The 26,922-nt window shown below is 35.6% G+C and overlaps 1 protein-coding gene across 1 annotated transcript in view; it reads right to left on the reverse strand.

Annotated features, from left to right (window-relative positions):
* Positions 1-26,922, reverse strand: part of TTC27 (tetratricopeptide repeat domain 27) — a 244,492-nt gene that overhangs the window by 119,793 nt on the left and 97,777 nt on the right. The window contains exon 10 of the mRNA XM_044663689.1: positions 7,360-7,473. Coding sequence (XP_044519624.1) covers positions 7,360-7,473 — 114 coding nt within the window. The remainder of the gene's footprint in view (positions 1-7,359; positions 7,474-26,922) is intronic.

Consider the following 26,922-nt stretch of genomic DNA (forward strand, 5'->3'; position numbering starts at 1 on the left):
CGGGGGGGGGGGGTTGAAGGGGAAAGGAGGAGCATGAATCATGTAACCATGTTAAAAATGAATATTAATAAATGTTAAAAAAAATAGCTAAAAAAAAAAATTGGATCACCTAATGGCTGGCCTTCTGGTGAACCAGCTCCATATTTAGCTGGTCACTGTAGATCATAGTCTATCTCAAGGGCCACACTGCAAATCTGTCTAGCTTGTTAGAAACTGCCAAAGTTTGGGCTAGATGGACACAGTATATGAGAAGCCAGGGTGTCCTCCAAATGACAATGATGGCTTCTATAGAGAATGAAAGAATTTATACAGAGAAAATAAAAGGACATTCCTTTAAAAAAAGACATTCCTAAAAATGAGTGTAGGAGGCTCTAATCAGTCAACTGTGGGTTACCTCTGTCTCCTACACTATTTGTGCCAATCCACATGGCCAAGAACACTATCTTTAGGAAAATCATTCGAAAATAGATCAAGCAATGACATTGTTCTAAGTTATTGCTAGTCTTTTTCTTTCATTAAAAAAAAAAAAGCTTCTGAGGCTATTAACTTTGGCATATACCCAAATGTCACATAAAAATCTAGCAAAGCCTAACTTAATAAATGTAAGATATGTACAATCATGTTCTTTAAATATTCTCAGACATGAGGACAAGCCTCAATGTAGAGATCTTAATATTCTGGAACCAACTTAATACTGACATTTTTATGTTAAGTTCACTTTTTCCTAGCTAAATTGTATTTTTGTTATGGCAGGACCTTCGCCATTACCAACATGTAAAACACCACATAGAAACAGGTCTAATTTCCGAGATGAGTTTTTTAGACCTCACAGAAAGCAATCCCAGGATGTTAACAACAATCCTGGTTAAGGATCTCCTGCCTCTACCACTGCATTCTGAAGGACAAGACCATATACTATACTGGTAGCCACAAAACATTAAGATAATCAAAGAGGGTCTGCATCATAATGGTTGGATTATCTGCAAAAGATTTATGGAAGGATGTGGATAAGGAACACAGAGGATCCAAAAGTAGAAAGGAAGCTATGATCCAAAATTGATACCTATGAAATTACAGAGAGATCAAAAGATTTGAGTAAAATGACAAAAGAACTATATTTTCCTTTCTGGGTAAGGTATCATTAAAAACAGAAGTCCTTGGCATTTCCTAAAACTATAAGAAAGAGAAAATGCTCAATAAGAGAAAAATAGGGGGAGGAGTCCTGTTATAATTTGTACAGTTAACTAGTCTGGTTATGTTTTTCCCTTTATTCTTTAGTAGAAGCATAGTATTACAGATACAGAGCTAGCCTCAGAACTAAGAATACTGGGATTGAAGTCCCACCTCCTACACATCCTGGCTATGTGATTCTGGGTAAATCACTTATCCTCTAATTACCCCAGGTGGTTCTCCAAGACTACAAGTTGTAACCAGGCACACAGTACTGTGGCAGAGGGATTTCCATCCATAAGGAGTCCTCTATACTGATGAAATCATGGGTCCAATTAAAAAAAAAAATTCTTGGGGCAACTAGGTTGCACAGCGGATAGAAAGCCAGGCATGGAGTCTTGAAGACCTAGGTTCAAATCTGACCTCAGATACTTCCTAGCTATGTGACCCTAGGCAAGTCACTTAACCCACTTTGCCCTTATCCTTCTCCTACCTTGGAACCAACACACAGTATTGATTCTAAGATGGAAGGTAAGGGTTTTAAAAAAAAGTTGTATAATATTCTATGGTGAATGCAACTACAGAGGCAACTTTATACATCATTCCTCTGATCCTCAACATCAAAGAAAATGTAAAATAGACCTAATAGCAACCATTAATGATTATAGTCCTTTGAGGTTTTATCAGGTTTTTATAACATTTCCTCCCTATGAGGAAGGTAATATAAGCATTATTACCCCTTTTGTAGTTGGAGAAAATGAGGCTCAAAGATTTAGTTATTTGCCCAAGGCAACCAGTACTGAAGCAAAAGATTTCTAAAAAGAGCTATGCTTTAACCTTAACAGCCTGCTTACTCTGTTTGCCAAAGGCATCTACCACTTTCACGGATAATGACCTGCACAATGTCCCAGTAGGAGGATTCCAAATAGAGGGTGAATTTGTTCAGATGATCTTGTTTGCAGATGATACTGTGCAGAATACATTAAGCCATGGAATATTTTAAGTCCTTCTTAATGAGATATGCAGTCAGAAATGAGGCATCTTCCTAAGAGACTAGAGAGGAAAAAAACAAGTGGAAAAAGATTTTTTTATTGGATAGTCAGTACAAAGACTACATATTGCTCAGATTATGAAATGTACTTGGACATGTCGCCCATTGAGTTTTAAGTCCATTTCACAAACAAATAGAAGAGGCAGAAATACTAGAGATGAAAAATAAGCTGGGCCCAGAATTGGAAAAGAAGGATTCTCATTTCAGAAACAGCAGTGTTTTCTGTAATCCTAAATGTTGAGACTATTATTAACAGTCTCCTAATTGGCCTCCCTTACTCAAATCTCTCCCTGTTCCAATCCAACCTTTCACAGCAAGCAAAGTGATTTTCCTAAAGGGCAGGGTCTGGGTTTGCCATTCACCTATTGAATTAACTCCAATGGTTCCTAATTCACCCCAGGATCAAACATGATTTTTATCTTATTCCCTTTTTATTTATATTGCCTAATTTTTCAGGGTAATTAGTGAAGTAGGGCATATATGAATTATTAAGGTAAAATACACAAGAGCAAAATGACAAATGTTGAAGGGAGTATAGAAAAATGGGGATACTAATGTACTGTTGGTGGAGCTGTGAACTGATCCAATCATTTTGAAGAGCAATTTGGAATTACAGCCAATACATTATAAAACTGTGTATACCCTTAGACCCAGCTGGGTCTATTCCTCAAGGAGATCAGGGTAAAAAAAAAAAAAGAACCTATATGTACCAAAATATTTATAGCAGCTCTCTTTGTGATAGAAAAGACCTGGAAATTGAGGAGCTGCCCATCAATTGAGGAATGGCTAAACAAATCATGTTATATGATTGTGATAGAATACAATGGTTCCATAAGAAACAATGAGCAGGCTAACTTTAATAAAATTTGGAAAGAACTACATGAGATTATGAGGACATCATATGCAGTTACAAAGTTAATACTTGAAGACTAAATTGAGAATGTTTCCTCCAGAGAGTGAACTGAAAGGTGGAAACATGAAAGACATAATTTGTATAAACGTATCTTTCAACTGGATGATAGTGGTGCCTACTGTTATACAGAAAGGAGGCAAGGAGCTAGGTTACTCTAGATAAATTCTATTAATTTTTTTAAAAGCTAAAATACACATATTAGAGGGAGCCTACTTTAAAAATTTTACTAATGGTAATAAGAGATCGAAAGTTTGGTAACTACTGAAAAAGAGGACAAGTATGATTTTAAAAAATGTGTGGGACAATCACATTTTACGTGAGCAAGTGTTAAAAAATGGATAGTAGGCCCAAGTGTTGGTCTGGTATATAAGAAAAGTTTTAGCCATGAAAATCCACCAGTGCACTGATAGAATTTCTGTGGAGGATTGATGGAAGGCTGAGAAAAGAATTGAAAAGGGTAAGGAGTCAATGGACACTCAAGGAAGGAACACATTACCAAAGTCACAGAACCATAAAATTTCTGAAGTAATATTTTAAATATGAAATGTATTTTTGTTTTGCTTTGTACTTTAAATAAAAAATTAAAACTATCTTTAATTCAAAAGGAAATCAAAAGGAGAAATTAATAAAAATTAGTTTATGCATATAATTCCAAGTTCCCTTGCCTTTATTCAAAAAAAGAAATACATATGAAGTGTCCTGCTTTTTTAAACTGCTCAGAAGAAAAATCTGCATCTAAGAATCAGTTTGTTTTTCAATAAATAAGTGGTCAGAGAAAATGAAGATGGTTTTCAAAAAAAGAAAAGCTACAATCAATAATCCTAGCATTAAAATGCTTCAAATTAAATGGAAATCAAAATAGCACTAGAAGAGAAAAACGGTCAATGCTGGAAATTTTGTTGAAATGACTGAATAGCTGTGAATCGATATAGCCCTTCTAGAAAACAATCACAAATTATGAATAAGAAGTTTCTAAACTGCTTGGGTCACTGGACATGATGCTCCTACACTTAGGTTTATATCCCCAAAAGGTCACTGATAGAGAGATCCTATATGTACTCCCAAAAAAAATTTTCATAGGAATATTTTAGCTATTAGGAAAATAGCAATATTTTCAATAGGAAAAAACTACAAGCAAGTTCTGTGAGGGTCTTAATCTGGAGAAAACTGGATTCTTTACTGTTTTGATAACTGCATTTCAATATAATTGGTTTATTTTGTAATGCTATGTATGTTGTTTTATGATTTAAAAACATTATTCTGAGAAAGAGTCCATTGGCTTCATGAAGCTATCAAAAGGATCAATGTAGGGAAAGGGGAATAAATATTTATTCAATGCACACTGTGCTAAGTGCTTCACAAATATCGTCTCATTTGATTCTCACAGCAACCCTGCAAGTAGTTGTCATTATTATCCTCATTTTACAGTTGAGGAAACTTGAGGCACAGGTTGTGTCAGGCTGAATTTGAACTCAGATCTTCTTCACTCAAATCCCATAGCTCTGTCTACTGCATTACGCAGTGCCTCAATGATACAAAAAGATTTCAGAACCCCTGATTTGATCATCCAGTCTCCTTGAGGCTTTTCTGTGAAAAGAAAGTCAGTCATACCTCCATAAGAATATTTTCCCAAACAAGTCATGCCCAATTCTGCTCCACAAGTTTGCAAAGTAACGGAATACTAGACTTGGGAGTCTGGTTTAAATCATACTTCCAACACATACTAGATGTGTGACCAGAACTAATTCATTCCACTTCACGGAAACTCAATTTCCTCATCTGTAGAATGGAGACAATACTGATTTAGGATATATCTGCCCATCACCTCGCCATCTGAGGTAGCTCCTTCTTCTGATCTCCCAGTTACTGCTTGACTGCTCTTTCAGCAAGAATCCTATAAAGTAATGTAATATTTATCACTATAGACCCTGTCCCCATCACTAAACTGTATGTATGCCCCTTGGAGTCACATCCTCAACACCTAGTCCAAAGCACCAGAAACACTGAGTACTCAATGAAAGTTTACCCATAATGATGAAAAAAAAATGATAAACACCAGAAGGGTTCCTTCTCATTACTGGTGAGCTATCAAGTAGAAAATCAATGACCACTTGTCAGACTTAGCAGGTAGAGATTGGACTGAAGGACCTAAAGGACTAAACTCCCCTCAAGCTCTGAAAGTCCATGATTCTGAATCAAAAAAGTAATAATCTTGCTTCATTCACTGAACATTAACAATTCATAACTTTTAGACTAAAAATGGCTTTAGTTTGAAAAATAAGTCTTTCAAGAAGGCTGAGTATTTCAATTCTTTCAAGGCCCACAAGAGGACATACAACTACATTCTCCAGGCCAGAATAGTGTTTTATTATTAGTTTAAAATTACAGCAGAACTAAATTAATCTATAATTCAAACTTATGACTTACTCCAAGAAGTCAACACACATATAAATGCCATAAATTTAAAAACATCTGAACCAATACACACTGGGGTTTAAATGGTAGTTCAAGGATTACATAATAAGCCTGATCAGCTCAGTTTTTAAGTTATTCTCTTGGGATAATTTAGGCGCATTTGGAAAATGAATTCTTTCAGGTCATTATAATTCCAGATATGGAGTAGAACCATGTTGATAAAACTACAAAGGACTGTTATTCCTGAAAAAAAAAACAATTCTATAATTGCCCTAAAGCTTAAAATTTGTTTCACAGTTAATATCTGAAGCCATGGTGGAGACTCTACCTCAAATAGATCTCATACTAAAAATGACTAACAATAATAACTATATTTATACAGCACTTTTCATAGATTATCTCAGTTGAGCTTCATAATAATTTGTGGGTTAAATACAGTGGCTATCATTGATCCCTTAAAGATACAGAAGTAGACATTCATGTATGTACATTATCCATGGACACATTGCTTGTCATTGTTGGAGGCACAATATAAACTCAGGTTTTTCTAACTCCAAATAAATAAAGCATTAATTCTGTTTCACATGGTGTAGCTTCCCTCAATCTCTATGTTGAGTTAAAGGACACATGTGTTCTTAAAAGAAACATTATGTTATTTATGAATGACGCAAAGCCAATGAAATCAATTCTTCACAAGCAGAAGCAGGAACACAATATAAACAATGACTACAACAATGTTAATGGAGGGAATGAACAAAAGGAAAACTAAACACCATGAAATTATAATGGCCTAGTCTGAAAGACTGCATATCATGTCATATTCAATTGTGTTGGGTAATTTTATCACACTGTTTTCCCTCTTGTCACTATCTATGCTTTCTGAAATAAAGAAAAGGGATAACTCTCTTGGCAGGGAAGAGGGAAAGGCTATTTCATCATGAAGGTCATGTAAAAGCAAAACAGAATTATAAAAATTCAAAAATAAAAACAATTTAGTTTCAATAAAACATTAAAAAAAATCAAAAAGCTAAAATTATGCCTAGTAACCCTAATGAAATTAGGATCAGAGAAGTAATGAATTGGTTTTAAATGCCTAAAAATTACTATAAAGTAAGTAAGGAGCAGGGGAGGGACTATTAACATTTTCCTTTGAAATCTGACTAAATATGAATATAAGCAATGGCACTGATGAAACAGTATTTAAAGAAGGGGTATGCATTTTCAGAGAAAGAACTGTGGGAGGAGAAACACAAAAGAAGAAATATTTCCTTGATCACATGGTTCAATGGGGATATGATTGGGGATATAGACTCTAAATCAGTGATTCCCAAAGTGGGTACCACCGCCCCCGGGTGGGTGCTGCAGAGATCCAGGGGAGTGGTGATGGCCACAGGTGCATTTATCTTTCCTATTAATTGCTATTAAAATGTAAAAAATTTTAATTTCCAGGGGGCTAAGTAATATTTTTTCTGGAAAGGGGGTGGTAGGCCAAAAAAGTTTGGGAACTACTGGTCTAAATGATCACTCTACTGTAAATATTAATAATATAGAAATAGGTCTTGATCAATGATACATGTAAAACCCAGTTGATTTGCTCATTGGCTAAGGAAGGGGGGAGAGAAGGGGAAAAGGAAAGAATACAAATCATGTAACCATGGAAAAACACCCTTAATTAATTAATTATGAGTTCTTAGAGTGAAAATAAAAAAATAAAGAAGAGGTATATGAATAAACAAAAATATGGAGTAAAAGAGTGATGATGAAAATAGAACAAGAAAACAAGAATAATACAAAGTCAAGGCATCCCCACCTGTGTCTGCATCATTGCCCGCTCCACTCGACGGGTACTCCCTTTCTCCAGTTTTGTTCGGAGGATCAAAGCTGTTGTCTGAATGGCCCAGAATTTGGGTTGTGAAAGTAAGCACTGGAAAAAAAAAATATAAGAAGACGTGATGTAAGTTTTGTGATGAGATTTCCACATCCTACTTTGCATGGACCAAAATATCTTTCTTAACATTGCAATTTATTTCAAATAATCCTCATACTAAAAGTATGTAAAAGAAAAATAGAATTATAAAAATCCAAAATAAAAACAATTTAAAGTTTCAATAAAATATTAAAAAATCAAACAACCTAAAATTATGCCTAGTAACCCTAACAAAATTAGGATGAGAGAAGGAATGAATTGGTTTTAAATGCCTAAAAAATTACTATAAAGTAGGTAAGGAACAGGGGAGGGAGGCATGAAACTGTAAAGTTTCTGACATACCATCAATTGGGGAATGGCTAAACAAACTGTGGAACATGTTGATGATGAAATACTATTGTGCTATAAGAAATGATGAGGAGGATGATTTCATAAAAAGACAGAGAGATCTGCAGGAACTGATGCAGAGCAAAATAAGCAGAACTGGGAAAACATTGAACAAAATAATAGGAATATTGGACGATTATTATCTGTGAAAACTTGGCTACTCTCTGCAGTGTAATGACCTGGTACAATCCTGAAAGACTTACATGATGGGAAATGCTATCCACCTCCAGAGAAAGAACCATTGGAGTTGTCCTTCACATCAGTGTTTTTACAGTTTTATTTAGGGGTTTTGGTTATGTATGAATGTGCTCTTACAACAAAGACCAATATGAAAGTGGGTTTTGCATTACAATAAAAAATAAAGGAAAAAAGTGAATGACATGAACAAAACCAATGCAACTAGAATTAGAAAAGAGAAGGGGTCAACTAAGAAAAATCCAGTATCTCTCATGAAGGTGTGATATTAGAAATAGTTAGGCACCTAACAGAAATATGTTAAGTTCAAAAGCCATTACCCAATAGTCAAAGAAAATGAACAAATAGTTCCCAAAAAACTCTAAAGGTTAACAGCCATAAAAAAGAATGTTCCAAATCACAAACAGGAGAAATGCAAAACAAAAAGACCCCAAGGTTTCATCTCACACTCAGCAAACTGACAAAGATGGCAAAAGATGGAAACAATCAATGTTGAAAGACTTATAAAAAGATGAGCATACTAATGACATGCTGATGGAGACAATCAGTCTGTAAAGTAATCTAGACTCATGCAAAGAAACTATACTGGCCCAGTCATTCTCAAATTTAATTAGGAATCATACAAAGAAGCTGATTAAAATGTTCACACTTTTTGATCTAGAGATTTCATAGCTAGGCATATACTCAAGAAATTCAATGACAAAAAGAAAAGCCTCATGAAAATCAAAATATTTTGAGTAGCATTTTTTTGCACCAGCTAACATACAGAAACAAAGTAGACATCCATCAACTAGGGAATGACTAAACAAGCTGTGGCACATAAATATAATGGAATGTTACTGTGCTATTAGAAATTATGAATATGATGAATTCAAAGAAACATGGGAAGATACACATGAACTGATATAATCAGAAATAAGCAGAACCAAGAAAACAGTGTAAATGGGAAGAAAAATAACAAAATTAAAAATGAATGCTCAGAGATGACAATAAACAAGGTCAACAACGCAAAAACCATATGAGAAGGTACTTTTCCCCACAACCTCTTATTACTTCTTTGTAGGGATATGGGGACTAAGGCTGTAGAAAACATATATTGTTCATCTTTTTTTTAATATGTTAGTTTCGTTGGGTTACTTCCTCTTCTTCTTCTTTTTAATAAGGAATGGCTTTAGGGGTGGAGAGAATGGGAATAGAGAGAATACTGTAAGATGTATGTGATTTAAAAAAACAAACTATATCAATAAAAACTGTAATTCAAAAAGTTGAAAATTTTGTCTTACAAACAAAATTTTCATTTTTTCCATACCCTTCATTTTGCAAGAAGCTATAATTCTCTCCCCATATAACAAGTTCTTAACCTTTCTTATATAACAGATCTCTTCAGATTATGAAACAAAATGAGTACTATGATCCCCATAGACTCCTAAGAATAATGTTTCATATGCATAAAATAAAATGCTTATGATTACAAAGGAAACAAAATCTATTGAAATAGTTGTCCAAAAAAAATTTTTTTAAGTACATGGACCCCAAATTAAGAATGCTATCTTAAGGGGACATGATGAAAATAACGACAGTTATACTGAAAACAACAAAATTTCTTTCAAATATTTTCCTGGAATATTCCACACTTTAAACAAAAGCATAAATTGAACTACTCAATGGAATTCTACCGAATAAACTACTCAAAGAGAATGGAACAGGAATCAGAATGCTAGGCATCCAATATAGCCAATACCATAAAGAAAATGAAATTAATAATTTTTCATCTCATCATTGGCAAACTTGGGAAAATAAACAGTTTATTAAAAAGTTTTTCCTTTTCAATCTTACCCCTTATTCAAGAAGAGTAAAAACTCCTTGAAGGCAAAGACTGTTTTTCAAATTGCCTTTGAATCCGAGAGCCTAACAAACACAAGGGTGCTCACAGTGGTGTTTAATAAATATTTGCTGAAATGAGTATTGCTTTTTTATTTAAAAATCCTCTACCTATAGGTAAAAATATTAAAGACACATTTCATTTTTTAAAAATATCCTACATTCAAGATGTCTTATGTGTTCAAGAAATATACACATTTTTCACTAAAACCTCAGTTCACTCAATTAGTAAACAAGCATTAAACACTTCTGTGTGTCAAGTTCTATGCCATTTGATAAGAGTCCAAAGGGGAAAAAAAGCAGTTCCTGTTCTCAAGGATTTTACATATTCATGCAGGAGACAACATGTACCCAAATGTGTGTATATGTATATGCATTTTATGTATAAGCGGTCCTGTGTGTGTACATATATATTATACAAATAGTACATGATGTAATATATATATAAATATGCAATATATACAGGGTAAATGAAAAGAAACCTGGAGGAGAGGATATTAGCAATTCAGAGATCTGAGAAAGGCCATCCACATAAGGTGATGTTCAGCTAAGCTTTGAAGAAAGACAAGAAAAGGTGGAGGTGAGGAGGGAGAATATTCAAGACAGCTAATGAAAAGGCATGAAATCAAGAGATCATATACACTGTGGGTAAAGAGGAACAAGTAAGCCAGCAAAAGTAGACCAGAGAATGCTTTAAAGGTCATAAGCTATAAGATGAATAAGGAATAGCCTTAAATGCCAGAGGAGGCTATATTTAATCCTAGAGATAAGAGGGAGCCATTGCAGTTTACTGGGAGAAAGGAAGAGGGCTGAGGTAGTCAGATTTGCACTTCAGAAAAACCATTTAGGCAGTGGAAGTGGAAGACTGATTAGAGTGAGGAGAAATTTAACAAAGAATACCAAACAGGAGGCCATTTCAATAGACCAGGACAGAGGTGATAAGAGCCTGCCAGATCTAAAGTGGTAGCTATATCAGTGGAGAGAAAGGAGCATATATAAGAGATACTGTACAAAAAGAAAAGGCAAGTTTGGTCATTAACTGGAATGTTAAGTGAATCCCCATTCCTCTCCAGGATGCACAAGAGACTTGTTCCACCAAATCCCAGAAAATTCTTCATCCTGGAAGCCTTGGAATCCAGATTTTGGAAATTCTCTACTCCAGTGCTCCCCAATCAGAATCTCCCAGAACCTCCATTTCAAGAGGATAATCTCATTTCTATCCAGGATGTAGTCAGGGCTATACTACTGCCCATTCCTACATGCCACCCCATCCCCTTGTTAGCTCCTTTTTTATGTCTTCTTCTCCATGTAAATATAAACTTCTTGAGGACAGTTTCCCCTTGTATTTATACTCCTAGCATTTAGCATAATGCCTCCCAAATCGTGAGCACTTGATAAACACTTGTTGACTAACAGTTACTCGGAAATCTTTTTTTTGTGTAATTAAAACTATCATCTTATGTTGATATTTTAAAAACTCTACAACTCCCATCTTTGTGGCCATCCTCCTCAGTCCATCAGAGCAAACAAAAATTCTTTGAATTTGGGGCCTACAACCATCTATCTATCACCTGATGGACAATCTTCCACATGTATCTGACAAAAGGTCTAGTTAGCAGTTATACAGTCAACAAGAACTTATCCAGTCTTCTAAGATTGATACAAGGTTGTGCCACACCAGCATGACCTTCAAGAACCCAGGCCACCTCCATGCCAAGATGCGAGAGAGTAGTACTTTAGTGGCTGGACAATGATTCAGTGCTTTTTTTCAGACCTTGTTGCTATCTTTCTAAAATGTGAGTACAATTCCTGGATTGTACAAGCAATGCTGCTTTTTATTCATAATGCATTCCTGGCTAAGGAATTTTTAGAGCTGATTACTTTGCTTTCTGCAAAATCCCCAGTGCATCTGTGCTATATCCTAATTACACTGTCAACAATGAATATTTATTGAGTCCCAGGACAGAACCCAGCAATAGAAGATAGGGAAGGAAGAGAGGGAACAAGCATTTATTAAGGGCTACTCTGGGCCCAGCACCACGCTAAGCACTTCGCAAATATTATCAGGATACTAATTTAAATAAAAGGATCCCAACTTAGAGGGCCTTACAAACCAGTTGTAAAGGTAAGACAAATATGGAAATAACTATAATACAAGGCAGAATTTGGTAAATGTCATAAAGGAAGTAAACTTCCAAAGCTAATGCTAATAGAGAATAGAGAGGGCATTACTCCAAACTGAAGGGGAAAAAAGGAGAATAACTATAACAATAACATGAGCAAAAATGTAGGGATGGGCAAATGGAAAATATGTTCAAAAAACTGTAAGTGGACTATTGTGTCTGGAAGGCAAAGTACGTTCTAGTAAGTAAAGGGAATTGTGGCAGGATGGGACCAGCACTCTGAATGTTAGATTAAGAAAGTTTGACTTAATTTGGTAAGAAATGGGGAGCCACTGAAAGCTTCTGAGTTGTTAAATAATATAACCAAAGCTACACGTTAAGAAGATGAGTCTGTAAGGCAGTATATAAGATAGATTAAACAGTGGTAGAGGGCCTTGATCAATATCAATAATCAATAAGATTATTGCAAAGGTTTAGGAAAGATACAATTAGGGCTTAAATGATGGTGGTAGTTATAGGGATGAAGGGGAAGGACACCCACAACTATGGGCATGGTAAGGTGAGATCTCTTTTTGGGTATGAGCTGGACTAGATGGTGCCATTGAAGTCCTTCTCAGCTTTAAAAATTCTGTGATTCCCAAGAACCCTTCATAATAAATGACCCCAAATGACAAAAATAACAAAATGCAAAGTAATGGAAAGGGAGAACAAACTGTACACTAAATATGATTTAATTTTTCTTCCATTATTATGAACTTACATTCTAAATACCAATTCTTATGATACAACACTGAACCTCAAGATGTTGCTAGAAGGTTCTGTCATCCGGCAAAGTATTAGAGACAGAGAAAAGTATAAAAAGAAAATGTGTGAAGGTAGCAAAAGATAAAATATCTAATATGAATTTATTGTTTTCTTGTGATTTTCCTAGACTGGTAAAAAGTATTTTGGCTAAAAAATAGTGTTCTCTCTCTTTCCCTCCTTCCCTCTTTATCATATATACATGTTTTTTTGTTTATTTAAACCAAGATAATTAAGTAAAAGGTAGGGCTTTTAAATATATACATACATACACACTTATATATACAATACACATATAAATAACAGTCATTTAAAAATCAAATTCTCCTTAAAATGTCATTACATGTTGCATTAGAGCATTTAAGCTCATGGGAATGGCTGAAGTAAGCACATTTAAACTTTGTGGTTTTTACATATGACCTGTATTTTCATTTCTATTTAATTCAATGAGTATCTATGTGCCAAATAAAACATAGTACAGTTCAAACTCATTCTCATTACATATTTCCTATTCCTTGAATAAATATATACTATGGATCAATTTACAGCCTCCTTTTATGAAATAATATATTTTAACAGAAGGATACAAATACCAACAGCAGCATTATTAATGGAATCCCACCAGACCTATGTCCCCTACCTTTTGGACCACACTTTCCCTTCCTTCAATGGTACAGAATTCTAATCTCCAAAACCTTGCTCACATATACTAAGTTGATGGTATGAGAGAAACCATCATCTTGTTGTATTAATCTAAGAATTAGAGGGGGCAGCTAGGTGGCTCAGTGGATACCTCCTAGCTGTGTGACCCTGGGCAAGTCCCTTAACCCCCATTGCCTAGCCTTTGCTGCTCTTCTGCCTTAGAACCTTAGAATACACAGCATCGATTCTAAGACAGAAGGTAAGGGTTTAAAAATTAATTAACTAACTAACCAAAGACTATAAATATAAATAAATAAGTGAGTGAGTGAATGAATGAATAAATGAATGAATGAACTAAGAATTAGATAAAAAAGAAATAAGGTTTTAAAACACCTCTTCCAGTCCTACTAAGTTTAACAAGATTTTCCATCTTTACTTCTAAATTAAATTTGCTATTAAAAGTAGATCACTAACATCAGCATATTTATTTCACTCATGCCTGCATTTTATACATGGCACTATACTAGGTACCAAATTTAAAAGGAATCCACCAACACATCTATGACATCATCAAGAGTTCCTCCATAGGTCACAGCCGATACTACATAATGCTTTAATTTCTTCTGATAAAGTATCACCACAAAGAACTTCTCCAGTCATGCAAATATAAAAAATAATAAAAATAGCAAATCAAAAACCCCAACTAAACAGCAAAATATAAATTCTGAAAATCAAGGAAAAGAAGAGACAGATAGAAACTCAGTGGATGGAGATCCAAGCCTAGAGATGGAAGGACCTAGGTTTAAATATGGACTCAGACATTTACTGGCTATGTGACCCTGGGCAATACCCTTACTCCTCTCCTACCCTGGGATACTTACTTAGTGAGACATATTTAGTACCAATTCTTTTTTTTTTTTTTAAACCCTTACCTTCCGTCTTGGAGTGCTAGACAACGGCAGTTAAGAGACTTGCCCAGGGTCACACAGCTAGCAAGTGTCTGAGGCCAGAGTTTATCCTAGGACCTCCCATCTCTAGGCCTGGCTCTCAATCCACTGAGCCACCCAGCTGCCTCCTTTAGCACTAATTCTAAGACAGAAGGTAAGAGTTTTATTTTGTTTTTTTTTTTTAATCAAGGAAAAGAGAAATAATTTTTAAGTTAAATTTAATTAATAAACTAGGAGACAATTTTTAAAATAATAAAACACATATTTAATTGGTCTAATTCTTTAAATATAAAACCAAATTGTCAGTACCAAACCTGAAAAAGGAAAATACACAACAAATTGGGAGATTTTTAAAACTACTAGAATTTAGGTCAATTATATACCAAAAAACTGTCAAATTAAATGAAATGGGTGAACATTTACAAAAATATAAATTAGATTAATAATGTATTATTTTTTTTAAACCCTTGTACTTCGGTGCATTGTCTCATAGGTGAAAGATTGGCAAGGGTGGGCAATGGGGGTCAAGTGACTTGCCCAGGGTCACACAGCTGGGAAGTGGCTGAGGCCGGGTTTGAACCTAGGACCTCCTGTCTCTAGGCCCGACTCTCACTCCACTGAGCTACCCAGCTGCCCCCAATAATGTATTATTATATGAATAAACCAAGAATAAATAAATCAAGAACACAAGTAGCTCAGTCATAGGAAATTTATTGATAAGTCATAAATGAAATACCAAAGAAAAACCATCCTGAACCAGGCAAATTAACAAATAGATTCTATCTAATATTCAAGGAACAATTGATTTCAATATATAAATGTAATGCTTGCAAAAATAGCAAAAAAAAAAAATTCTTCTAAATCCTTCCATCATATAAGCATGATCTCTATACCTAAAGCAGACAGCAACAAAATGGAGAAAGAAAAACAAGGCAGATGAACAAAGATACATTAATAAAATATTTGCATAGAGACTATTGTATTACACACATAAACACACACACATACACACATACATATACACACCTATATGTGTAAAAAAAAAAAAAAACATTATTTGGGTTGTGTGGGTAGAAAGCCAAATTCTCTTGAATGATTTGCAATATCCTCCAAGAAGGCTCTACAATAACTTGAAGCTTGAAGCAATTACCACAATATCATAGGCACACAAGACAATTTAGCAAACTTCAAAAGTCACAGGGAATCTCTCCTCAATTTAGATTCTGTTCTAAATATCCTCCATCACAGCAATCAAATTATACAGGATCATTTCCATCATTATATTTTTGGAGGGATTCTGAATCACACTGATGTATAGATGAGAGGTATCTATCTGTAGGAAAGGCTAAAAGATAGTTTTTTGTCTTTGGAACCATTTATTCTTTATCAGCAAACAATAAGTACAATAAATTTTATATTATTGATGTCTTTTAGTTAACTCTGAGATGATAAGGATTTGGATCCTCACTGAGTATCATTTGCAAAATCCTGCTTCCTCCTTTCTAATGCCTTCACTGAGAACACCCTGGACTTAGGTACGACAAGGCTCTCACAAAAACATTATGGATTTAGGAGAGTAAGCATCTGAGATCAGCAATTATTGATATTCTCTCAGTAACTTTTCTTGAGTATTCCTAAGATTCAAAATTTATTCCACATATTTGGTAAACTTCCCTGCTTCAGATAACTTGTATATCTATCCACTGATGCTCTCAAAAGTGTACTGTCTCTAGCATACATCTCCTGTACATATAACTAATCCAAGTCTGGGCAACTGGGAGATGGTAGTACCCTTGGCAAGAGTGATATATTAAAACATTAAGAAAAACACTAAATCTCTTGACATGGGTGTTGTCCATGCAGAGACTAGATGACTGGGTGTGGGGAATGTTGCAGAAATGACTCATCCACCATGTGTGAGGTGGAACTAGATGACCACCATTAAGGTCTCTGACAGCTCTAGGATTATTGGTTTCAGTATTTGTGAGAAGTTAAGATTTGACTACAAATTTTCATTATAAGAATTTTTCATGGGTAGAATTTTATCTACATTCTGTAAAAGTACTAACTGATTATATTAAATACAACGTGGGAGTTTGTCATTGCATCATCTCACAAAAAGGATTACTCATTTACAACCTCTGTGCCCAAAATCATGGGATTGCTCTGGAGGAATTCCTCTGTATTACTGAATCAGTAGATATTCATCATTATCTTAAGGTCATTATCTTTCTGACTCTTATTTAAAGAAAGATATTTTAGAGCATAAAATAATATTTCCTGACAACAGCTGAAAATGCACATTTTCCCCTTCAACTTGTCTCTTCCTCATGCTATATATAGGTTTTATGCTATGTCTTACACTCAGCAGAAAATGATCAGGAACAATTTCTCAATCTGCTTTGCTTACTAATCAGAATGGGTATAGTGGGCCAAATCTACCAATTCTACTATTTATTTTTATCAACATTAATAAGACTTTTCACGTTAGTCCAAAATGAAAGAAAGTTATCTCTAAGGTACACATACAAAGGGCACAAACATTTTCAACAAAAAACTACAAAGTCAGCCTCTTTCTAACCTAGCAATACCAGAGAGCTATGTAAATGGCAAACAAAACAATCTCATTGAAAGTTGAAAGTAAAATGCAATCTGACCAAAAGAGACATTTGAAAAATCCCAAAGAAAGAAAAGTCTGGGAAATTATATCACTAAACAGCATATTTCTTTTTGATCAGTCTAGCTAGGGACAATGTCTTTTACTGGAAGGGGTCAACTTTAGATAGGACATATTTAAAATAAATGCTTTCTAAAGGCTACCATGAGTGATAACATTGATGGGACACTGATGGAAAAAAAGTAAAAACATCCTGGAACCACAGTGTTTATGTTACCCTTGGGGTCCACACTGTGGAACAGTATTGTGGACAAGACTGTATTTTAACAAGACATTTTAATACTTTCAAAACAAGAGTTCACTGGATAATGTCTAAGTCAAATTGCCATGCTCAAATTGTCTTCAACTTAAAAACAGTTCATCTGTATGAAGAGGCAGAGGAGAATGCCAAGGTCAGCAGCTCACCCCATCCTTTGTCCTCCAATTACTGGGCTCCTCATCTGAGACCTCAGAAAATAAGTCTTCTTTTACACAGATGCAGAAATAGGAAAGTATCCTTTTGCTATGATGAGGGTAGAAACAGGAAAAAAATCTAACAGTTACAAATATCTATTTCCTCTCTAAAAGAAAAGCTTCCTTGTCTCAAGTGCTACTAATAAAGGTAAATTTTACCTAGCAGGAAGAAGGAATTCATTTTCTGAGAAAAATAATGTTACAAAATGGGGGTTGAAGGGAGTAGTATTATGCTTCAGATACATGGTGGAAGATAAATAGGCTTTTGCAAATAGTCCCAAAGAACCTTAGCCATCTTTTATAAAATTTTCCAATGGGAAAATACATCCAGATTTTTTTTTAATTCCAAGAAATGCAAAGAATTTTTATAAAGCCTTTGACAACATGATTTGATCACAGGTTGGGGATCAATTATACCAAATTATATTCTACAATAATATTCTAGTAAGGTTTAATATGCCAGGTTTGTTTTAATGTAAAAACTGGGATGAGTTTTCCCCCCAGAAAAATACTAGGAATCAGATGATCTAAAGTTCTAGTCCCAGCTCCACAATAATTAGTGGTATGAACTTTGGGAAAAAAATCTCTCTCTCTGGACTCAAGTCAATTCACCTATAAAATGAGAGATTTGGGCCTGCATAGCTCTAAATGCTATGATTCAATGAAAAGCAACGTAATAGACTAAAATGACAGTCCCCAGCCTGAAGGAGCCTGAAGAAGCTTATCAGGGGAAACAGCATGTACCTATATAACAATATTGGTCTCAGATGGATCTGAAATATCATTCCTATTTGAATGCTCTCCTAAGATACAGATTGCAGTACATCCCCTGAAACCTATCCTAAGTATCTCTTGTCCATGTTCTCCAAAAAGTTCACCACAGGAGGTCCATCAAACTTCAGGAAGCATTCCTTACTTGCTCACATCCAAAGGAAAATTCTGGAGGTCCACCTAATATTTCTTCCTCGTATTACATAACCATAAACATCTATTCTTCGTTTCGTGAAATTTTTTCCTAAAACTCTTTATCTTAGGATCCAAGATTCATCCATTTAGGTCTGGACAGGATCTGGAGACAGTCAAGTCCAACTGCTTCATTTTGCAGATAGAAAACTGAGGCTCGGAAAAGGTAAGCCATTTACTAAGGGTTGCAAAGCTAGTACTAAGATTGCTAAATCAAGTCTTCCTAACTCCAATCTACTATTCCCACTCAACCTACCCCATTCTCTTCTGTGTGCCAGTCTGACAGTCACCTCTATAAGCCAAATGTGGACTACAACATCAGGGACCAAGTACAATAGTTCCACTATCTCTGATGGAAGAAATCATTTGTAAAAGTGGCTTTTGCAAAACTTTTGAAATTTTCTTCTGTTTGCATTTCCTCCTTCCAGTTTCATCCTTGGATAACTTTGCTTAACTGGATATCTTGCCAAGCTTTCTTTAAACCAGTATTTCCCTCTAATTGCTTCTCTCTGCTTTATGAGATATTATTCCTCATAATCATCTATCATCCCTCTATATAATATCTTAGCGACAAGTTTACATTCTAATTGGTATTACCTTTGGCAGTCATCTCTCTCCATTTGGGAAATTAGTTAAATGTTTGCTAAGGTACTTTCTGGAGTTTTCTGGTCTCCGTGGGGCAATTAATTTACAGTGGCTGAAATTATTCTAGTAAGACTCAATATTAGTTCTCTTTATTTTCTTTTTTATTTTTGATTACTTGTTAAAGAATTCAGAGATCAATCATTTAATTATGCTCCATTTCTCTTTTCTCATTATCATTCTTTCCTTTTCTTAACCAATCTTAGCTCTATGAGACAATGCTCTGAGAATAACAAGTCAGTAAGGGATCACTCATACATTAGTAGCAAGTCTTTTCCATTCTGTTAACATAAACTCAATATCTGAACTGGACTCTGAAGGAAACTAGTGATTCTAAGAGGCAAAGATGAAAAAAATGAGTGCATTATAAGTGTGGAAGGCAGATAGCACTGAGATGAAAGATAGTTTTATCTGTGAGAAATACAAAGAAGACTATTTTGGCTAGATTGAAGAGTATATGAAATGGAGTGATGTATAATATGCCTAGAGAATATATTTTGGGGACAGATTTTAATGGCCTTAAAAGCTAAACGAACTTGTATTTGATGCTAGAGGTAAAAGGGAACCCATGGAGTAAACTGAGTAGATGATGGTCAAACCCATGCTTTAAGAAAATCTTTTGGGGGGGAAGGAGGGGCACCTCTAGGTGGCTCAGTAAACTGAGAGTCAGACCTAAAGGCAGGAGGTCCTGGGTTCAAATCTAGTCTCAGATATTTCCTAACTATGTGATCCTAGACACATCACTTAATTCCCATTCCCTAGCCCTTACTGCTCTTCTGCCTTGGAACCAATACACAGTACTGATTCTAAAACAAAAGGTAAGGGTGGGGTTTTTTGTTGCTGTTGTTGGTTTGCTTTTTTTGTTAGTCTCATGATATCCCCATGACATCCCCATGATCTCCTTCTTTCCTCTATTTTGTTATAATTAGAGTCTTCTTCTCACAAAGGCCAAACCTTCTACTTATAATCCCATCTCTTACTGCCCTCAACACTACAACTGCTCCCACAACCATCCTCTCAGTCAATATTCAGTCTGTACCTATCAGCCGTCTCTTTCCGTGATACCTACAACCATGCCAAATTCTCTCTATTCTTTTTTTTTTTTTAATTTTTTTTTAAACCCTTGTACTTCGTGTATTGTCTCATAGGTGGAAGATTGGTAAGGGTGGGCACTGGGGGTCAAGTGACTTGCCCAGGGTCACACAGCTGGGAAGTGGCTGAGGCTGGGTTTGAACCTAGGACCTCCTGTCTCTAGGCCTGATTCTCACTCCACTGAGCTACCCAGCTGCCCCCAAGTCTCTCTATTCTTAAAAAAAAAAAAAACTTTTACTTAGGACCTAAATCCCCCTAAGTGGTCATCTTATACTTCTTGTCCCTTTCATAACCAAACTCTAAGAAAAAGCTATCTCTCCTCATAATTTGTGCAATGTGAAGTTTTCATAAGTGATTCTTATGAAGACTGTTATCACTATAACACTCTCTCTGTCTAATCATCAGTCTCTCCCTAGCTACCATTTTCTTCTTAGCTGCCTTTATGTATGCCCAAAGCACTCCATCCCAAGGAAGGGGGGAAAAATCTTCACTATAGCCTATTATTCTCCAATAAATTTTGTCCTACATCTTTCCTCCCTTTCTTGGCCAAATTCCAGGGAGGGGGGTGGCTATCTATACTCATTGTCTCCACTTCCTCTCCTCTCTTCAAAAGCATCTACAATATGGCTTCCAACTTTATCGTTCAACTAAAATTGCTCTCTCCAAAGTTATGTTAGCTCTTAAATGCCAAACCAAATGGCCTTTTCTCAATCTTCATCATTCATGACCTTTCTGCCGCATTTGACACTGTTGAACAACTCTCTATCCCCTGGGTTTTTGTGACATTTCTTTTTCTTCGTTCTCCTTTTAGTTGTATGACCTTCTCATTCTTCTCTGTGAGATCATTAGCCATATTTCATCCCCCTAATGTGGATATACCCTAGGGCTCTATCCAGCCCCATCTCTTCTATATATATATATTCATTTGGTAAATCCAACAGTGCCCATGGATTTAATTCTCATCTCTAAAGGAATGATTCCCAGATCAGTAAAAGTAATCCAAACATCTCTTCTGAGCTACATCCCATAGGCACCTCTAACTCAAGAGGGCTAAAACTTAGGTCATCTTTTCATTCAAACCCATTCCTCTTCCAAATTCCTTTCTTTAGAGGGTACCAACATCCGAACTAGCCACACAGGTCTTCAGTGTTATTATTGATCTTGCAATCTCCTGAAATACACAAATTTAATCAGCTGTCAAATCTTTTCAATTCTATTTCAACGGTTTTCACATATATCCTTTTCTCTCCATTGCCATACCAAATAATAACAGAAGCTCATTAGACATAAAAAGCTGGAAATGGAGATTGTAACCAGTCTATAAAGGGAAGATTCTGGGAAGATGGCAACTTAGATGGAGCAAATCTTAAAACCTCTGCACCCTTCCACACAGAGATAGAAAACAATGTGCTTTGAGAAGAAAGAGAATCAAATCTAACAACAGGACAGCACAGAGGGAATCCTACTGCTGGATAGCTAAAGAGGTACGCCAAGATAAAGGCTTGAATTCTTGAACTGTAGGGTCTGAAAGGTATAGAAGGGGAATCCCAGGACCCCTCCCCCACATGCTGTGCGGAGTCTTGTTATGATGATAACAAAAGATAATTTGGAGAAGCAGATAAATGTGTCAGGGCCAAATAGAGCTTCAAGTCAAGAGCCACAGATTGACAGGCTTCAGTGAGGAAGGAGGGGGTAAAACACTCCTGGATCTCAAACCCCTCCCCCTCTAACTGCTGCTGCTTCTGTTGGTAATGAAGACAGGAATGAGATTCTTCTGGTAAGTTTCTGTTATGGCTGAAACTCCAATGATGTTCCTTTTCTTTAATTTATATTCCTCACAGGTCGGTTAGATGAGTAAGTAGAAGCTAGCTATAACTGTTGTGGACTGAGATGATCTCCTTAAACTGGCAGCAGACAGGATTCAAATTAGATGTCCAGACTGAGTTGTGAGTATTCCCCCAAATAATTTCCCAGGCACAGATTTGCAGGTAAATGTTATATTATGAAATAACAAGGAAACTAGAGAGGTTAATGAAGGTATTTGAATAAGGAAAGGTGACCCTGAACTGTTAGGTTGATGCTGCCCTTCCCCCCCTTCACAGGAGGGGATGAAGGCACCTAACTAAACTTGTTAGTTAATTTATATATCTAATCACTAAATCACTAGGTTTATATTCAATCAAAATATTAATATTGATGAAGAATAATATTAACAAGCAGGCTAACCCTATAAGTAGAAACCACTGGCTTATGCTACAATGGCCACCCAGGTGAACCCCCCAAGTCTGGAGTAGTAAGCAGGGTGTCTGCTCACTTCAACCTCCACAAATTAATTGCCAATTCCTCTCAACTGCCCCCTCACCCAAAGTTCTCCAGGGGGTCCCCTGGAATTCTGGGTGAGGCTGTCCCTGTATCTTTGCAGGGATTCCATGCTTTGCATCTTCACATAACAGTCTCTAACAGCCACTGAAATCTCAGGGCAGGCGGAAGCAGCGGCCTGGAGAGAGGGCATTGCTGGCACTGGACTCAGGGAGTTGAATACAGGCATTGGGGAGGTAACTGGAGGAGAAAGCCAGAGAAACGCAGCAAAAACACTCAGAAGATGGTGGCTTAAATGGAGCCAAACCTCAGACCGCCTGGCTTCATCACATAGAGATAGAGAACAAAGGGCTTCAAGAGAAAAGAATATAAGAGGAAAGAAAACCAGATCAAACACAAGGACAGAACTGGGGGACCCTACTGCTGGACAGCTCAGCAAAAATACCCCATCTTTTCCCCCTATTTCTTTTTTTTCCCTTCTCAAGGTTTTAGCCTCAGGGTACATTAAGTAATTCAGACTAATCCAATCAATACAGGCTTAATCCCATCAATTGGACAGACAAGAAGTCTTCAGAGGGCAGGGAAACTCCAACACCACTCCCCCATACACTACAGAGAAAGTAACTACAAAGCTCCATTGCCAGCTGAGGGAAGATCTTTCATCAAAGCTCATTAAATCCATCTGCTTAAACTAGCAGAACAAAAAAGGAAAAAATATGTGTAAACAACAGAAAAAGAGAAAAGAAATGACAACTGACAGCTTCTATCAAGGAAGTGAAAAGAGAGCAAATGAAATAGAAATAAAAGAAGAGGAAGAAGTTCCAGCAAATTGGACACAGGCTTTGGAAGATCTCAAAATTCAATTAACTCAAGAACTTCAGGAACTCAAAAAGCAATCAAGAGAGGCAAAAGAGGCTGAAGACAATTTGAAAAAGGAAATACATGAGCTAAAATAAGAAAATAAAGTCTTAAAAGCCAGAATTGGCCAGAATGAAAATGAAGCAAAGAAGGCAAAAGATGGTCTACAAAGAAAATCAGACCAGAAGGAGAAGGATGACCAAAACGCCAGGGATGAAATTCAGTCTTTAAAAAATAGAACTCAACAACTAGAAGCAAATGACTTCACAAGGCAGCAAGAATATATAAAACAAAATTTAAAAAATGAGAAATTTGAGGAGAATATGAAACACCTCATTGATTCAACCTAGAGAAAATCTAGAGAATCTAAAGAAAAGAGCTAAAAGAGACAATTTAAGAAATATTGGTTTACCAGAACATCATGACAAAAGAAAAAGTTAAGACATCATCCTACAAGAAATTATCAGAGACAACTGCCCTGACATTCTTGAACAAGAGGGAAAAGTGGCCCTTTCCAGAAAAAAATATTACTTAGCACCCCCTGTCACATACTATCACTACCCCCTTACAGTTATTCACTACCCCCAAATGCACCTGTGGCCATCACCACACCCCTGGATTGCTGCAGCACCCACCAGGGGGCGATGGCACACACTTTGGGAATCACTGGTCCACACCAAGGTGAAATTTACAACCTTGTGGCCCTATTGGGTGGTCTCTTCAAGCTTCTAAAGTTCAGTTTCTACAAAAAAGTTCATAATGTTGGTCTTATTTTATCACTATATATAGTATCTGCTTTCTTATCAGTGTACACTCCTGTAATGAACAATCAAATGACTATGCTAAAATTGAGTTTTCATTCATTTAACAATTATTAACAAAGTATCTTCTAAATATTTAGCACTGGAGATACAAAGACAAACATGGAACAACTCATGACCTCAAAGAATTTTTGTTCTACTAGAGAATCACTTTTAAATAGTAACATTCTGTCTCCTGAGCTAAATATTATCACCAAACTTGACCAAAATTATTGCCTATAAGATTTTTAGTATATAACACAAGCTCTGTATACTATGTATGTGTATAGATACATCTGTAACTCAAAGAACATAATCCTTCACAAGAGTGATTGAAATTTAATGGGAGAACCTCAAATATTTTATTATTATGCTAATACTCAAGAATTCTTAGTAAATTTAAAATCACACAATCAGAATGCCTTTTCCAGAAACTAAAATTACATTATTTCCACACACAGAACTAATCCTGATACTTTAAGTAACATTCCACCCAAACAGGTATTACCTGATCATAAGCAGAACTGAACTGAAAGTTCTTACCAGTACTATTAAAAATACATCTCTTAATTTCAAGTTGGAGGCAAAACCAAGACATCCTGATCAATCTGTACCAAGGAACTATCTAGTTAGGAAGATTTTTATAGATCCCTTTCGTGTAGACTAGTTTGAAAACTTCTCCACCAAAACATAAATGCTAATATATTTGAATATATAATGAAATATAAACTATATTTCAAATTTCCACTGTCAACTTTAGGTTGAAATGAACACATCTACCGTGTTAAATAATAAAAGAATTTTTCTAACTAGTTATTTTAACTATGTATGGGAAAGCCATAATTTGAAAAATTTGAAAAAGACAACAAATGATTCATGTGAACTTGGTTTATCTTTCCATTTCTACATTACTTCTATCAAAAGTTGCTACCAATTCATTTTTTCTAAATTTAAAAGCTGCTAGATGTTGAGTGTAACTCTAAGCACAGCATTAGTCTGCATGGATTTGGAAATCTTTGAGAAAAGAGTGAAATTAACTCAAGTCTCAACATACTGCAATCAAATCTGTCTCATTCTTAGCAAGATTAGGAAAAAATAGTAGGAATCTATGAAGAATTTCATCCTATTATTGTGAATTTACTCTTTCCCCTCCAAGCAGGATGAATGTGCATTTTGTGATGAACTTCTAGAGTAGAATAACATCACTCCAGTGATTTTTTTAAAAAAAAGCCAAGTTGTGAGAAAAGCCAAGACTAATTCAAAATATATAATCGCTAAACAGACTTAAGTTGAATATGGCCAAGGAAAGAGAATCCTATAACTGAATGAAAACCCAAGTCTTGCAGCCGAGTCCTCAAGGAGAAATCAAATAGCTCTTCATAATTATTACCAGGAAATAATCCCTCAAGAATTAAAATGATTCTTTTAAAATTAGATATACACATCTGGTTTGAAACAACTTGTTCAAGGCATTAAATTCTTGAATAGTTTAAAACTAATCAAGCAAATGTTTCAATTTTTCCATTCTCACCAACCTTTTTCAGACTCTCATCACCTCTCACCTGAACTATTGCCATGAACTCCTAATTGGTCCTCAAGTGTCTTACCTCTCCAATCCAACCTCCAGGCAACTATTAAAGTGACATTTGGAAAACATTGTTCTGTCCCTCTCACTCCCTTAGTAAAGACATTCCCAGCCGTTTCCTTTTGTTCCTAGGATAAAAGTCATAATTCTCTTGTAGGCATTTTAAAGTCCTTCAGTCTCTCTCCACCTGACTTCCAGGTTCATTGATTATTACATCCTAAATATTCTTCAAACTAGCTAAACTGTCCAACTTCTTATTCCTTATCCACAAAAGCTTAAGGAAGATTATGATTCCAGAACTTGAGATGTAAAATGACTGGGACAAAGATGGTTAGGAAGTAGTGAACTGAATTGTTGCTGAGATATGTCTGAAATGGGGGATGTGGCAAAGTACTCACCAATCAGAACAAGTGTAGCCTCACAATGTAAATTTTGGAGATGAAAGGATTAAAGGAGCAATATACCCCTCTCCCCTGGCAAAAATTTCCTATGTGTTACCTCCCTTTATTATAAGTGAACTACCTAACCATTTTGGAGAGAAATATGAATTATACTCAAAGAGTTATAAAACTGTGTATACTTTTTGGGCCAGTAATTTCACTCTTAGTTTTATTTCCTAAGGTAATCAGGGAAAAAGGAAATGAAACTAGATTTCTAAACTATTTACGACAGCTCTTTTTGTGGTGGAAATGAACTGGAAACTGAAGGATGTCCCTCAAATGAGGAATGGCCAAATAAGTTGTGGTATAAGATTGTAAAGGATTACTAATGTGTGGTGAGAAATGACAAACAAAATTATCACAAAAAAAAAACTGGAAAGGCATATATGAAGTGATGAAAAGTGAAGTGAGCAGAACCAGGAGAACATTGTTCTCAGGAATAATAATAATGTAGCATGAGTGACTGTGAATGACTTAACTATTAATAATAAGGTAAAGATCAAGGACAACTCCAAAGGACTCATTATGAAAAAGGATATCTAGTACTACAGATGGAAAAGTTGGAGTCAAATTTAGATTGAAACATACCATTCTTCACTTTATTTTCCCATGAATTTTTCTCTAGTGTAAGCAGTATGTTG

Source organism: Gracilinanus agilis, chromosome 2, assembly GCF_016433145.1.
Source record: "Gracilinanus agilis isolate LMUSP501 chromosome 2, AgileGrace, whole genome shotgun sequence".
NCBI lineage: Eukaryota > Metazoa > Chordata > Mammalia > Didelphimorphia > Didelphidae > Gracilinanus > Gracilinanus agilis.